The sequence below is a fragment of the Anarhichas minor genome, unplaced genomic scaffold (genome assembly GCF_050575085.1).
Source record: "Anarhichas minor isolate MPS153535 unplaced genomic scaffold, ASM5057508v1 ptg000003l, whole genome shotgun sequence".
Taxonomy (NCBI): domain Eukaryota; kingdom Metazoa; phylum Chordata; class Actinopteri; order Perciformes; family Anarhichadidae; genus Anarhichas; species Anarhichas minor.
The window spans coordinates 17,437,125-17,453,282 of record NW_027466449.1 but is presented as its reverse complement, the minus strand read 5'-3'; the positions used below and the strand labels follow the sequence as shown (position 1 = coordinate 17,453,282).

The 16,158-nt window shown below is 43.2% G+C and overlaps 1 protein-coding gene across 1 annotated transcript in view; it reads left to right on the top strand.

Moving 5' to 3' along the window:
* LOC142959493 (metabotropic glutamate receptor 7-like) overlaps positions 1-16,158 on the top strand; it is a 60,849-nt gene that overhangs the window by 25,194 nt on the left and 19,497 nt on the right. Inside the window, exons 2-6 of the mRNA XM_076100786.1 lie at positions 2,201-2,417; positions 8,598-8,733; positions 9,313-9,467; positions 11,318-11,455; positions 13,279-13,479. Coding sequence (XP_075956901.1) covers positions 2,201-2,417; positions 8,598-8,733; positions 9,313-9,467; positions 11,318-11,455; positions 13,279-13,479 — 847 coding nt within the window. The remainder of the gene's footprint in view (positions 1-2,200; positions 2,418-8,597; positions 8,734-9,312; positions 9,468-11,317; positions 11,456-13,278; positions 13,480-16,158) is intronic.

Below are 16,158 nucleotides of genomic sequence, written 5' to 3'. Positions count from 1 at the left end.
GGAGGCAACAGTCACTAATGCTAACACGCTAACTAGAAGCCTTGTTAGAAGTGGAAACCAACGTCAGATATATTCGTCAAAATTAGTAAAATGATTAGTTCACAATCATGTTTTTTTTATTTGGCTTCTTTTTAAAAGTTATGTATTGTTTTTTATTATTATTACAGTATTGTCTACATAAAAATGATCAATACAACATTTAAAGTCACAGTTTCTGAATACTGGCTGTGTGTATTTCTCTATGGATTGAGCATTTCAATGCTTTCACAGTATTTATACAGCACTTAGACCTACTTTATGATTAAAAAGACATGACAGCATCTCACTTTTTACTATACGGGACTATTAGGTTTAATATATTTGTATATGCTGTTAGGTGGTGAAGACACAACGAGTTCTCACCAGGAGGGAAGTGTGAGAGAGCGCTTACAAGGCTGTGCTGCCACTTCATAAAAAAAAAAGTGCTGCAAAGACATTTCTGCAGGAAGTCTTCATCGATATGTTGGGAGAAGAAAGTGACAGCACGGCACGTTGCCCAGGTAACAGACCCAATATAGGCTCTGTAAAATATTGCATTACATAATGTGAGCATATTCTGAGATGATCAATCGAGAAGGTAATGTGAAAAATGTATCGCTCGTTTGTTTTGCAGACTGCCATCTGCCTGTGAGAGTGTGTGGGACAAATATCTTTGTTTGTATGGGACACCCATTTTAAATCAAACCCATATGACAAATAATATCCATGACAATGTATATAATATACAACACATTGCTGTCATCTATTCATGTTGTTATTCTTTGTGATAGGGTATTTCTGTAAATGACAAACGATATTCTGTCAGAGCCTTTCTATAAACAATGCATTTATTTCTTAAACTTATTCAGCTTGCGGGCACACATAGTTGACGCGAATATGATCATGTTTGGAAGTGAAAATGTTGGCAGTGTGAAGTGAAACAAGTTAGTGTTGGCATTAAAGGAATAGTTTGATATTTTAGGAAACACGATTATTCGCTTGAGATGGGGAGATTGATGCCACTCTCATGTCTTCGTGTTCAATATGAAAGTACAGCCATGCTGCAAGTTAGCTTCCTTCAGCACAGAGACGCATCTTTCTGCTGATCTAAGCTAACCAGCTGCTGGAAGTAGTTGTGTATTTAGCGTACAGAAATGAGAGTTTTATCTTCTCATCTAACTCTCTGCATGAAGGCGAAGAAGCAAGTTTCCCCAAAATATCAAACTTTTCCCTGAAGCTCAAAATATATCTGACCCATATCTCTGACCCTGGCGAGCTCTGTAATGTTCTCATCTATCACATGTTACACGGTGCATCATGGGATTGCTTAGCAAAAAATGTACCGTACATGTCATGGGCACTATTTCTTTGCTGAACTGAGGTCATATAGAGACAGAGCGCAACAATACGCAACCAAGAGCTGAATCGCGAACAAAATGCCTGCAGCTAGATGGAAACATCAGATTTCAGCACGTCAAAAGATTATTGTAGGATCTTATGTCTACCAGGGGGCAGTTGATGGCTAAAATGATGATGGGAAAAGTTAGCAAGCTAATGTTAGCTCTGTGTTAGCGAGCTACTGTAGTTAGCTAAGGCACTTGCAAACATAACACTACATAGCTATCTGATTTATCCACATTCCACCAGCATGCTCTCAAAATGCTTTCGTTTAACTTACAGAGATATAGTTCGCCTAAAACTGACATTTGGACAAAATGCTTGCTGCACATGTAACGTTACACACACTGAGTTTTATTTCTGCTGATGCCTCACTTTTGTCTTTCAAAAGGCTCGGCTCTTTTGGTTCGGTAGCTTATAGATACTTAGTTCTGGGTTCTTTACCCTGTTGGTTGTGCATCCAACCACACAGCAGCTTTCAGGCATTTTTCTGTTGTTTTCTAGCAGACAAAAGTGACGAGGAAACACCTTCACACAATGCAAAGCCAATGGAGAGCGATGAATTGTTTTCCCCTTCAGTGTTGGCGCGACTGAAATGTGCTCTGTCTCTATTGGCACACGTTTTGCACTCAAATGAAATGTCCCTTTTTAGTAAATGGGGAGCGATTTCAAACAGTCATTTGAAAAAATGAGATTAGTCAGACCGCACATGATGCTGCACCAGAATGGCACCAACACACGAGTAAACGTTCCCCTTCCCCCAACCCCACCTGTCCTCCTCAAGATCCCGCAGATCAGCTACGCGTCAACGGCCCCGGAGTTGAGCGATGACCGGCGCTATGACTTCTTCTCTCGGGTGGTTCCCCCGGACTCGTTCCAGGCCCAGGCCATGGTGGACATCATCCGAGCCCTGGGCTGGACGTACGTCTCCACCATCGCCTCAGAGGGCAGCTACGGAGAGAAGGGAGTGGAGGCCTTCACACAGCTCTCCAAAGAAGCAGGTAAGAGAAGGTGATCTGTAAAACAGAATTATAATATATACAGTATATATGTTTTCTTTAAAGATCCATTCCTATGGTTTAAACATAAACCTTTTCACCAGAGCGAGATCACTTTTTGCATTTCCAATTCATCGTAAAATCTGTTTTGGGTGGATGAATTATTGATCGGTTTGGCAACCCCTACTTTAATCCCCCAGTGAGTTGTGGAGAGTTGCTGGAAATGTTGACGGAGAAACCGTTTTTAGAGAGGATGTCATATCACAGTAATGAGCATGGCCTGTAACCGTGTCACTGTTATTCTATGTAAATACATCTGAATGTAACCGTTCAGCTTTTCTTCTCTGCTGCGTGCTCCATCAGAAAAATGAATTGTTTGTCTTCTCTAGGAGGAGAGAGAACGGTCTGGCAACAGGTCATTGGGGAGATATGAGTTTTGTTTTACACTCTGCCTTTTCTGTTTCACTCAACCTCTTTTTTGTTATTGTGATCCCTGCTAGTGAGCGTGCAGGGCTCTGAGGATGGTAATGATGGTCAGTCAGCCTTGTGGTCAGTCAGTTCAATCCACCCTAGTCTGGTTGTGTGTATGAAGCAGCAGGGCTTAGAAAAGAAACCTGCCCTCTTTGGTGAACGTCTCTAGAGATTTCTCTCAGAAACCATATGATTAAACAGAGAGAGCTGAACCACTGAATGGACACGAATCAAGCTATTAGAATCAGCCTCGTTCGTTAGATCCTTTAATGTAACGTTAATGGTAATTGTTTAACGTGGCAAAGATTTAGCAGCTAAGTTAAGTTTGCATTTGGGTTTTTTGAGAGCGTAGAATAAGGTTGAAGAGTATTTACAACAGATATTTGCATTCAGAGAAGGTCCTTTGGCTTTTGTAAGCGGGCTGAAAATTGTGCACATGCTCGACTCACCTGCTTTTTTTTCCCGGACCGATGCCGTCGTCGGCATGTGGTGGTCCATGTGAATCAGCAGTCACTGCTGCCGCTCTACAAGTACAGCGGGTCGGCTATCCGTGTCAAATCATGTGGTTAACAATCTGCTGCCGCAGTATTTCTGCAACATGAGGACAGGGAAACATTCTTTTTATACAATACGGGGAGTTTTGAAATGATTGGCCGAGAGTGCAACTATATGTTTTTAATGCACCAGAGTTGGTAATTGCTGCTGTGTATTCAGAACTCAAATCCCTTTTTTGGTCATTTCTGAAATGACCAATTCAAGAGAATTGTTACCTGGGCTGTAAAAAAAAAAAAAACCTCCGTGACTCAGCAGCCCACGACAACAGGAGCAAGTGTTTTGCTGCTTCTCACCTCGACCTCCTATGGATCCCGATCCATCTCCTGCGAATGTGCAGCGAGGGATCCCCGTGTCTTCTAATGTACGGACACCTCTAGATTGAGGAGAGCTAATGATATCCCACAGGCGCTGATCAGAAGTCCGGCGTGCATGAATATTTCATCTGTGTGCATTCGTGTCCAGTGTGATCATTAAAGCTTCAGGAAGCTGTTTGTGGTTGTGTGATTTGCATCGACAGAGAGTGAGGAAGTAGCTTGTGTAGAAACACATTTTGGAAGTTTTAAATTCCTCTTATATCGTGTGGATAAACACGGTTTCCTCTCGCTGGGTTTCTCAGATGCATTTTCCAACTGATGTTTCTGGGTTTTTTCTTATGCAAAGAGCAGTAAACACGTCGCTATTATTATGAGTATGAATTATATGCCATTGTTGCTGTTGACTCATCCTATTACGACTGAGCTGCAGTTCACTTTGCAATATTTTGTATTCATATACAAACGGGAATTATTTCCTCTAAAGAAAAATCCTCCAGTATACCCAAGGCATCTTATCTTTAATAAACACATTAATTATGTAATAGCAGAACTGTACATTCACAGGAATTCATTCAAAGGCCCGGTTCTGCACCAGAACAGACTGGATTGGATTGAATTGAATGAGAAGCAAACACCCCGGTGAATATGGAAAGATAGAATATATCTGGAAAATACACACACACACAAAAAACTGCGGAACAACAACAACAACAACATTTCTGGGTGGATGTTGTTTGTATCTCTGCAAGCTGATCCGTGAGGCCTTGAGACTTTTCGTGGCTGCCCTGTTCGGTTGCAGTGAAATGTCAGATGCATTAGTGGGATTCTCGCTTCACAACTTCAAGGAGAACCGTCTAGCGGACTAATGCAATATGGCTACCCATTACCCCAAGCTGAGACTGGAGTGATGGTCAGCCTGTATTGATCTCTTCTGGGCTTTCTCTCTCCCTGCTAAGCCACTGTTCTCATTGTGCACCTTCATCCTGGCTCCAGGTGAAGCTGGCAGAGATATATCTTGTTTGTATTTTTTTTTTCTGTGTCTGTCTGGACTCATGCCAGAGCGATGGAGTTTTTTGATAAAAGAGACTCCCATTTGAGTGAAAAACCTCCCACCAAGTATCACTGTGGAATTGATTGCAGCTAAGTTGCCAACACGCTGCGTTCTTAGATCTAGTCTGAGCTGTGGGGGGGGGGGGATAAAAAATCTGCCAGTTAAGAATAGCACTATTATTTAGCAGCAGGAGAGGACCGGGGTGGATGTGTGATGCATCTGCAAACACGATAAAATAGACCACGATACTTCTGCGTGACCTTTTCGACATTGCCAAGTCCCAGACCGGCAGTGGAAGGGCACACAGATGTGGAATATGAATGTCAAATGCATGTCAGCCCATTTTGATGTGCTCCCACGTGTTGAGGCGGGGAGGCTGGAGATGGCGGGTTTGCCTCTTGACAGGCGAGGTGATAAATATAATCATGGATCCCCTGGAGGTTTGGGGCCTGGAGGGTGTTCAGCAGGCGGGCGGGGGGTCGAATCCATCAAGGACCTTCTAATTTAAAAGGATTTGTATTTCACTAAGCAAAATGGCAAAGCTGGATTCCTCGCCCTGGAGTGCAGTTTCAGAACCGAGGGCATTGTGGATGAATAATTGAAGCAGTTAATGCAGTGCATGACCTATGGCACTCGGAGAGATAAGCGGGGAACTTCCAAGGGCCTGATGAATTCAGCCATCGTGATCATTTAATTATCATTTAGCTGTCTTTGATATGTGAATCAAATGTGGGGCAGAGGGGAAGAGTTCACGGGGCATATATTTTGGATATTATGTTGTAGGATCATAGTTAAAGGAACAAAGTGCAGCTGAGATGTGTCACAAACTAATGGATTTAGATGGATTCAAGACAAACGTTCTCTGCATCCTCCTCACTAGCTGTGAGGCTTTGCTTGAAAAACCCTAGTTTACTTCTTGCCTGGATATGTGTTCGGACACTTTAAAAATTGTTTTAAAGATAATCGTATTACTTCAGACGGCCTCTCCCAGAAAACATTCATAGTGTTGCTCTCAGTTGTTCACAACAAAACAACAACAACAACAACAAAAAGACAGCTTAGCCATTCGAGAAAGTTAATGTTGGTTTCCAAAGCTGTTCGACCATCCGACAAGCAGTTCTGATGACGTATAATGGCGTCTTAAAGGTGCAGTGTGTAGGATTTGGCGCCATCTAGCGGTGAGGCTGCAGATCGCAATTAACTGAAACTTCTCCCGTTTATTGTTAAGATATTCAATCAAACTTTCTTTATTTGATTTGACAGTCAGTGTTTTACAACTGCTACAAAGGTAGCGAAAACACAACTATTCTTATTTTCAGGTGATTATACGCAAAAGAAAACGTATTAACATATATTTTGCATCTCTGCCAATATATCCCCCTAAATGCCGCACACTGTTCCTTTAAGTGACATTCAGAAGGTACAGCATTGCTATACAATCCTCTTTCTCGGCTAAGACCTCGACAAGTTGGAGAAAAACGCTCTCTTTTTCCCAGAACCTGACATTTAACTGTCTCACACATCACACATCTCCAGCCGAGACACGCAGCTCTTCTTTAAACCCTCCCTTTGAGTCGAGGACTCTTTTTCAAGTCCAAACACTGCCTTCCAGTGACAGGTGAGGGCGTTCCGACCCGCGGCACAGCACTCTGGAAGTACAGATATGATACTTGCATTTCCATCATGCCTGCCTACCTGACTAACTGACCGTCTGACTGACTGACAGATGAGGTATTCTGCAGGCTCTCAATAATTTAGCCGGCGCTGTACAGCCGCTGGTCGGCAGCCTTTAGGGCATTCTTAAGGCCGCAGCGCGTTGGGCTCTCTGCTCTTGTCTCTCTTAAAGATGGGATCTGCTTGAAATGCTTCTTATGTCCATCAGTGGCTCCTGCGGTCTCTGTCTATATTACGGTATTGACTGTTGTGACCTATGATATGTCTCTTTTCAGAGCTCTTCCACCATTATAACTCTTCACACAAGCCTGCAGGTTTTGCTTTTTGTCATAATGAATTATGAAGTATTTTCATGAGACTTAAGTTCTCTGGGAGAAAAACAAGAAGAGATTTATCTCTCTTTTTTCTCCCTCTCTGGATTTAATGAATGTTTGATACCTACCTGCAGACATAAAACCCCCTGGAACTGAAAGGTGCCGCTAATACGGCAGAATCTGATATTTTACAGCGCTAGATTTTCCTAAAACAGAAACCTAGAAGTGCAGTGTCAAACTGAAGGCTTTCTAGCTAAAAACCAACTGAAATCTGCATACTTAAACGCAGCTTTGGTGTTGTCCCTTGGAGACTTACAACGCCGGCTGCTCGGCAACAAATGATACCGAGCGTGTTACACTTTATAACGGGATACCACAAACCCTTAAGCAACAGCTTGGCCATTTGTCGGATCTCCATTTTTATGTTTTGTCCACTTAGGGAGGATAACAGCAGCCACCCCAGAGGTCTTCTTTTCTGCACATACAAAATGTTTTCTCTCTCGCAGCGAGAAATATCCCTCGTTCTGTCTGCTGATACTTGAAACAAAATAAATAAAATAGTTGCGAGGAGGTTCAGCACTTGTCATTCTTCTATCTTCTGCCTTTTGAAATGCCACAATAAACCGTGACTGGAGATGTGTGATCTGCCAGATAAAAGCTGTTTATATCAAAGTAATGAGCCTGAGGAGACCGGCAATTAGAAGATTCCTTCCATTGCTCTGTCTACTCAGGGAAACTCAAACTGAAAGGTTATTGGGTAGGCTATTAAAAAGGCTTGAGTGGGAGAAATTTAATTGGTTTTGAGTAGAGCTTTGCTGTTGACTCAGGACGCAGGCTGCTGCATCAAATCTAGGCCTACAGTAGCTCTCTCGCACAGGTGATCACATTATCCGTTTATCCAAAGCGCCTCAAAGGTTATCTTGTCCTCCGCACCTGTAATTACCACGCCAGATAATAATGAAAACACTTTTCATTATAATTTTTTTTTTAATGAAGGATATAATTCTGCTTCGCCACTCAACAATGAGCTGCTGAATATAACCCCAGAAGACAACAATATCCAGCAAACGGCTAAAAGCCAATTGTGATAATATACTGTGCCGAATATGTAGCAACTCACGGAAGCAATCGGTACCCTTCATCCTGCACGAACTCGTTAGCGGTGACCTGTCTGAGGATGATTTATTGTCAGGATTAATATCCTCTTTGTTTGTTGGTGCCGGCTGTGCTATCTGATTGGTTCAGGGTCCAACAAGAGATGCTTGATAATGACTTTAAATGAAAAGTCAATGGCGAGCTGCTGGATTCGCTCAAATCTATAATGTGAAAGCTATAGCTTTATGACCCCAGTCGGTGTGGACTGTTGGATTTCTTTACTGCAGATATGTTTATAACTGTGAAATGAGTCTGCTGCTCAGTCGGCAGGCGCAGTTTGAGCGTTGCATCGCACGCCGCTGTGGCTTTCAGATCGCCGCCTCAATGTAAATGCGCACACTGTAAGAATCGTCATTGAGAGTTTAATAGCAAGCATGACGACACCATCAAATCAGATTTTTTTCCCCATTTCCATATGGGTGAGATTTCCGTAACCCCAGGTGTGTGTGTGTGTGTGTGTGTGTGTGTGTGTGTGTGTGTGTGTGTGTGTGTGTGTGTGTGTGTGTGTGTGTGTGTGTGTGTGTGTGTGTGTGTGTGTGTGTGTGTGTGTGTGTGTGTGTGTGTGTGTACATCTGCGTGTGAGAGTGAGTGAATGGGCGAGATCATCCCAGAGGCCTTACCGTTTCTCACCCCTCTCCCGTTAATAAAGGTGGAATCTGCATCGCCCAGTCTTTGAAAATTCCCCACAACCCCAAGCTGGAAGATTACGACAAAGCCATCCAACAACTGCTGGAAACGCAGCACTCGCGGGCAGTCATCATCTTCGCCAGCGAAGAAGATATACGGTGAGGAGCGCCGCGCATTCTGGCTTCGCCCCGTGTCGCACGGGTGCGCTGATGGCTTGCCATGTTGACGTCTTTAATCTCTGAGCAGCAGCTCCCGCAGACAGGCCAGAGGCGCAGATTTACCATGCGCACACGAACACACCTTCAACAACGCAAACACAACCCTGCCTCGGAGGAGACATGCAAAATACAGATCACAACAAAGCAACAGAGAGATACTGTTTCATTTACAATGCCCCGTGGAAAGTATTTATGTAAAGAAACAAAGAATCAAACATTTAGTGCTTGTATATTTAGAATGCATGCTGGTGAAATGTAGAAGAAACGATGAGCGGGAGACCTGGAGATAATGCTTCTAACTCCCTGTTGTCTTTAGATAAAACACACAAAACGTATATAAACAAACAAAATAGCTCCTCTGCTTTCCCTCTCTGACCTTTTAATGAGATGAGCTGCACACGGCAGAGCTGTGATGTCCGAGCTCCTCCTCAAAGCTGGCTGTGCCTTTGTGTAATAGATATTGGATTGCATGCACCCCCTGAGCTATATCTCCTAATTCACACACGGTCGTCCTTGCAGGGGAGTTCTCAATTCCTCCAAGAGGGCCAATCAAGTGGGCCATTTCCTGTGGATTGGATCCGACAGCTGGGGGGCCAAGAGCAGCCCGATCCACCAGCTCGAGGATGTAGCGGTGGGAGCGGTCACTATACTGCCCAAACGCTCCTCCATTGAAGGTACGTACCCGCTCTGTGCGTTTGTCTTTCTTTCTTTACTTTTAATTTTGTTGAGAGGAATCGCCTTCTGTCGTCTTTTATTTTTGGTTCGCCTAAAAATGTCTTATTCAGCGTTCGGTTGTACTTACGTCGCTCCACCCTCTCGTGTCACTTCTGTTTGCAAAAGACAAAGCGAAAACCAAGATGGCGACACCCAAAATGCTAAACTCAAGCTATAAAACGCCACAAACCAATGTGTGACGTCATGGTAACTACGTCCACTTCTTATACACAGTATATGTCTGCAGGCCATAAAACCAAAACGATGAGCTAAAAGATGATGAACTGCTGACTCAGCTGTTAATTCTCTGTGGGGTCAGGACTTCGAGTGAACCCTCTCACATTTGATGTTCCCACATCTCCCTCCTGCCTCGTCTATTTCTACTTCAGTTGGCAATTTTCTACATTTCTCACAATGATTTTCGACAATCCTCAGAGAACAAGTGTGACCTTGTTACATTTGGCCGTGGGTTGTACGCGACCAGACTAAAGTCAGTGTGGACAAATTGGCTACTCTGTAGATTTTATTAGATACCGGAACCAATAAATGAAAACTTTGTCACCTTTTGCCATCGTTTCAGATAAATGAATCCGTGTGGTTTTACATATTTGTTTTTAACAAAGGAAAAGTCTCTGTGGAGAAATCAGTGTCTCTGGTCTCTAATGGATCAAAAGGATGAGTCAGAGAAAAAGCTTTAATTCAGTTTTTAATTTTAAGCATTGGTTTTTTAATCATTTTTAACAATTTCTGTCATCGAACTCCAAAAGAAATACTATCATCAATTATATTCTAGTGCTTAGAGCTGCTTTTCTCTGCAGCTGCACCCACGAGGAGGTTGTCCTGTACAGCGTACAAATTCACCACAGAAATAGAATATTCACAGCAGATTTTGTCTGGTGTCACAGATCCAGACAACCACTCATCATGACAATCGAGCAAAAGATGTGAAAGTCTGAGTTGTATGAAGCTTCCCGTAATTAGGGGAGCTCGAGCACAGGACACATGTACACTCTGGAGGCAGAATATTATTAATCCACCGTGCATCATTGATGGTCTTTTGAAAAGAAAATCAGCTGAGTCATTCGGCTCCGATTAGACATTATCACCTCTACCCACGACTCATCTGAAATGACTGGATAACAGAGAGTGGAGACACAGACAGAGGGACTTTAAAATGTGAAATGATTGTTATTCTCGAGGAAACTGTTCAGCAAAAGGTAAAAAAAAAGAAGAAATACTGCACCACGGTGAAGTTTGTCCCTGCTCAGTTCCCTGACCCACATCGGGTGGTAAAGTTGCACAAACAAGAACAAAATGCAGCATACAAGCTTTCCTTTTTCTTTGTTGCAGCAAGTTACCTCTCCTCAAGCTAACGCTTCACACAGGCGCCTAATGCCCGTTTGAAATGAGTGCAAAGCTAAAACATCATGCCTTCAATCTGTTTCTGTTATGGATTTAATGAAGGGAAGAAAAACCTGTGCAGCACCTGCAGGACCCCTCGGCCTGAGGCAACAGGCCGCAGCACCGCTTACAATCCCTGCGTTATTTACTATGCATCCTGTTTTTTAATTAATGTAATTTCCTAGATGAAAGAAGTGATTAAAGTTCCATGGGGCTTGAGAGGAAGAGGAACCTCCATGGTCAATTTTTGATGAAGTAGTGCTTTTTTTTTTTTGCTGGGTTTTCTTTGAACACCGAGCGGCCACCAGCACCACCAACCTGCCGCGACACCGCTGCAGCAAGTTTTCCGCTTCATTTCCGATAATTGGTCCGGAACTGAGCCGTTCCTCCTCTTTTCCTCCACCCGCAGGGTTCGATGAATACTTCACCGGGCTCACCCTGGAGAACAACCGCAGGAACGTGTGGTTCGCCGAGTTCTGGGAGGAAAACTTTGACTGCAGGCTCCTCAGTGCCTCGAAGAGAGAGGACACGAGCCGTAAATGCACAGGTACACCGGTTTTGACACGCGTGAAGTGGTATTACACTAATAGGCGATGCGTATCTTCACCCTCCCTTGTCAGGTTGTCGTGAACTTGACCTTATGTTTCACATTAGTAGCTGCAGATCGACTGTTTTTAATTCAACCCTTCTTGTCTGCGGTGCAACCAGAAAGTCTAACACCAGGTGTTTGTGCCCAGCGGGCGCAGGACAGGCGGAGTTTATTATTAGAGTAATAATGTGACCATGCGTCTTAGTCATACTACAGTTACAGACCGTCTGCTCCTCTGGCTAATGTCCTGTAACTCTTACATCCCTTATTCCCTCTCTTCCCCCTTAACCCAGTCACCTTGACAGCTCAGCAGAGTCGTGCCGTGTGTACTAACTGCACAGAGCCAGGTGCACTTTATTTAGGTTGGAAATTACAGGCAAAATGACAGAAAGCAAAAGTGAATACCGCTCATGCCCCCATTCTGCTTTATCACCGTCTTCGCGGCAGCATTAATGATAGTGTTGTTAACAGTGATGCATTCTCGTATTACCTAAACTGTGCCTGTCAACGGTTTGACAGGCATTGCGCTGCATTCATTATCCTCGTCAGATGATGCCTGTGATGTGGGATGCTGTATTAATTCTTGCTTGCATACGGGATGACGGTAATGGCAGCGTGACACAAATGACTGTTTGCAGAAGTGGTTTGGTTTCCTTCATAATCTCCTGTTTGCCGTCGTTTGTCATGCGTCAAAGACAAGAAGATGCTCGTCCACTCAGTGAGCCCCACCATCCCTCTGTAAAATGCCCATAAATGTCTTTTTTTATCTTCTCCGTCTCTATATTCTCTTCCTTTTACACAAGCAGCCGAGCTGATATTTATGAAGGCTGAATACTGGGAGACGTTTGCGTTAGACAACTGTCCATTTAGCATCCTGTGCGGAGCTTTGAAAAGCAGGTTATGCGTGGGCTGAAATGTATGTTAAGTTCTGAAAAATGGCCCGAAATGTCAGCACAGATTGCTTCTGACCTCCTTCAGTTTATGCAAGTCTCCCACATTCTTACATGTGTCCTATTACCACCATCTGCCCCTCCGCGGCGCTCTCCATGGGAGCTAAGAGCAGCTATCACTGAGGAGAAGTCTGTCTTTTATTTCCTCGATGCTGCCTTTTTATTAACTGGGAGCTTGAATATTGAAATGATGATGATTATGATGATTAGTGTCACTAAAAGTAATAGTAGTATTTTTGTTGTTCCAATATGAAATGCAGCTTTCATCTGCCGGCGGTATAGAATAGCTGATTCTGTTTTTCTTCCAAAAACAGAAACCCAGCTGAGGTTGAACATTACGTATTCAAGCAGAGTAACCAGCAGCGCGCGGCAAAACCTTTACAGCAGCCCATAGTGAAAGGGCAGTGCACTGGGAAGAGGATATAAAAGAGCAGGAAGCCACTGTAGAAGAGTATGTTACTAAAGTTCATGGCGATCTTCATCACCTTGCAGAGTGAGGCCCCGTTCTCAGCAGCCTATCGCTCAGCAATACGCCGCCGTAATTCAATCCGAGCCCCGCCACATTCGTCACAAACACTTTGTCTCACAGCTCTGCTTGATATTTTCCACTTGGGAATTAAATGTGTCTTCTTACTTTGCTCTGCCACATTGTCCCTTTAGGTGTTAATTCCTACAAAATCACAATTGAAGTCGGTGGCAGCAAATGGTAAATGGAGGAATAAAAACTGAAGCTGGGGATGATAGCGGGTGCTGAGAGGATGTAATGTCTAATGGCTCACGGTGTATTTGCCTGTAAGTTCTCCTCCTCCCCTTTTTTCCCCCCTCCCTCAGGCAAGGAGCGCATCGGGAGCGAATCCAAGTACGAGCAGGAAGGGAAGGTGCAGTTTGTGATTGACGCGGTGTACGCCATGGCCCACGCTCTGCACAACATGCAGAGGGAGTTGTGTCCCGATCATCCTGGCGTTTGTCCACAAATGGAGTCCGCCGAGGGGAAGACTCTGCTGAAGTACATACGAAACACCAGCTTCAACGGTGAGTGACGCATTGGAGACGTTATCAGATGCTCACAGAATGCGTGGGTAAGAAAAGTCTAATGTTTTTACTTTCTGCAGAGTTTTGGACATTTTTGATACAGTATAATCAACAGCAGATTAGAATGATATACTTCACTCAAAGAATGTGTAAACATAATGAGGTCAAAGCAGGCGGCAACCTCCAGTTCTGAAAAGTGAAGCCAGTGCTGAAGTGCCTTACACTTGCATTCTGTCTAATGTCCACCAGGGGGCGACTCCTCTGGTTGTATAGAAGTCTATGAGAAAATGACTAAAAACTAGTTAGTTTACAAATGAGTTTAAATGAGCCAACTGACCCTTCTACATTAGTAACAAGAGAAGCTCCACATTGTGGGATGTGCACTTATTTGTTTTCATGCTGAGAGTTGGATTAGAAGATTGGTACGACTCGTGTGTTACGTGTGTAGGCTAAATATAAAGTTACAGCCAACAGCTGGTTAGCTTAGCTTAGCACAGTGACTGGAAACAGAGGGGAACACTTAGCATGGCTCACCTCTAACGCTCACTCATTCATTGGTTTGATCCGAACCAAAAGTGTGAAAACTAGTTGTGGTTTTGAGACGTAGTTCGGTACAAAACCTTCCGTGGAACAGCGAACACGCTAAACAAACAAGATACAACGTGTTCGTTAATTAGCGTGGAAGGTGCTGGTACTAAATGTTGGTGGTCAAAGCTCACTGTGACCTCACAAACGCATCTCTGGCCATAACGCAATAATTCAAATGCTAATTATGACGATTTCACACAAATAAGATGATGAATGTGATGACACTTCGGACAGACATGGATGTAAACTCCAACACAACTTGTAATTCTAGTTTTAATCCTTGATGGAGCCAGACGAGCTGTCTTCATGCTAATTATTTACACTACAGGCGCCAGAGCGGTTTAGACTTTTTCATCTAACTCTTGGCAAGAAAGCAAATAAGCATATTCCCCCAAATATCAAACAATTGCTTTAAAACCTGCAGACACGTAGGAAATTGCCACAAATATGCATATTTGATCAAGCTAACCGTAGCACATGAATGTTCATGTTAAACCCAGAAGACAGCTGACAGGCTGGAGTCTGGCATGAACCTTCTCATCTAACTCTTGGCCAGATAGACGAACAATTCATTTAACCACTGCTTTATCCTCCAAGTACTCAAAGCTGCTGTGTCCACACCAATATACAGTGTGCATTCAAAAAGCAATTTAGAGAACAACTCAACTGTGGACATATATGCAGTTATATTGGGAGTATAACGAGCATTACATTTAATTTAATGACTTAATCAATAATACCACCTCCTCTGTGTTATGCACCTTGTTTCTTGTGGGCTTCTACAATGTAAATCTGCATTCAGCTTCATTCAAAGCTCAAACATCTCCTGGATCTGTGTGATATTTTGAGCCGATATGATACGTTATGGGTCTGCCAGCACTTGAAACTCTACATTATTCAGTCCCGCACAGGAAAGTGATGAGGAAGATACTTAACAATTAATGGCAACCAGCTATTAATGACAGCGGCTCTGAAATGCAGAAGTGAGTGGAGCAATGGCACCAAATGGGAGATGAGTTTAATACAATAGAGGCCTCTTGTCATGACAAATGCGCTGGCGTGTATATCAGCCAGTCATCATTAGAGGCTCTTCAGAAGTACGTTGTGTCTTTTCAAAATGATCTAGATTAGATTCAGCTGTTTAAAGTCAGAAAACAGCGCATGCCTCTTACTAAACTGGCCCACTTTTAGCGGTGGACCGAGCTCTTTTCTTCAGTGTTAAATACTCCACTATGATGCTTTATATGTAGGATTTGATGAGACATGTGGGGGGAAAAAGTGTACTTGTAGGTGTTTTACCGGGATAGACATTTTGTACCAACAAGTCACTAAAGATCCTGGTGTTTCGTTTCATTTGATTCTTTAAAATTTTGCCTCATTTCATTGTATGTTTCCAACACTAAATCTTGCACAAAATATAAACTGCAGTCTAAAAAAACTAAAAGGAGCAAAGAGAAGGAAACCCGTGCTTCTTTGCCTCAATGAATACATGAAAAAGGCACAAGTATAAACTAATACTTTCAAATACAACATATGCACTTTAGCACTCTAAAAACCATAGGCAGGGAAGGAGACAAATAGAAAAATGTGAAAGAAATTAGGAAACAATTCTGAAAAAGGAGCAAATAGTTTTTTGTTTGGGACTATTTTTTGCCGCAGATTAATACACATTTGCTGCACTGGTGAGTATTCCGGCAGCGGGGCGGTGTATGTGGGATGAAGATAAACAGCAGAGCCCATGTTTAGCATAATTAAGTGCACTGATGTGACGTTTGATGTGTTTTTAATAGTTTCGTGGAGGTCTGAGGCGCAGAGGAGTACGATGTACCAGGCTTTACACAAACAGTACTTAGTTTGATTGATGTTAACAAGAAGAACATCAGAATCTCTCCAGCATTCTTCTTTAACAGATTATAAATATAACAGGCGACACTACGCTGGAAAACTGTGTGGTTCCCGTGCACATTTTCTGTTTTGTTGATCAGTGTTTGCAACACATTGATCCCGATCACTTGTGCACAAAAGACAAACTTGTGTCAGTGAGCTAACGGCTAAAGAGCTGCCGGCCGTCCTCTAACACTGTCGCTATGG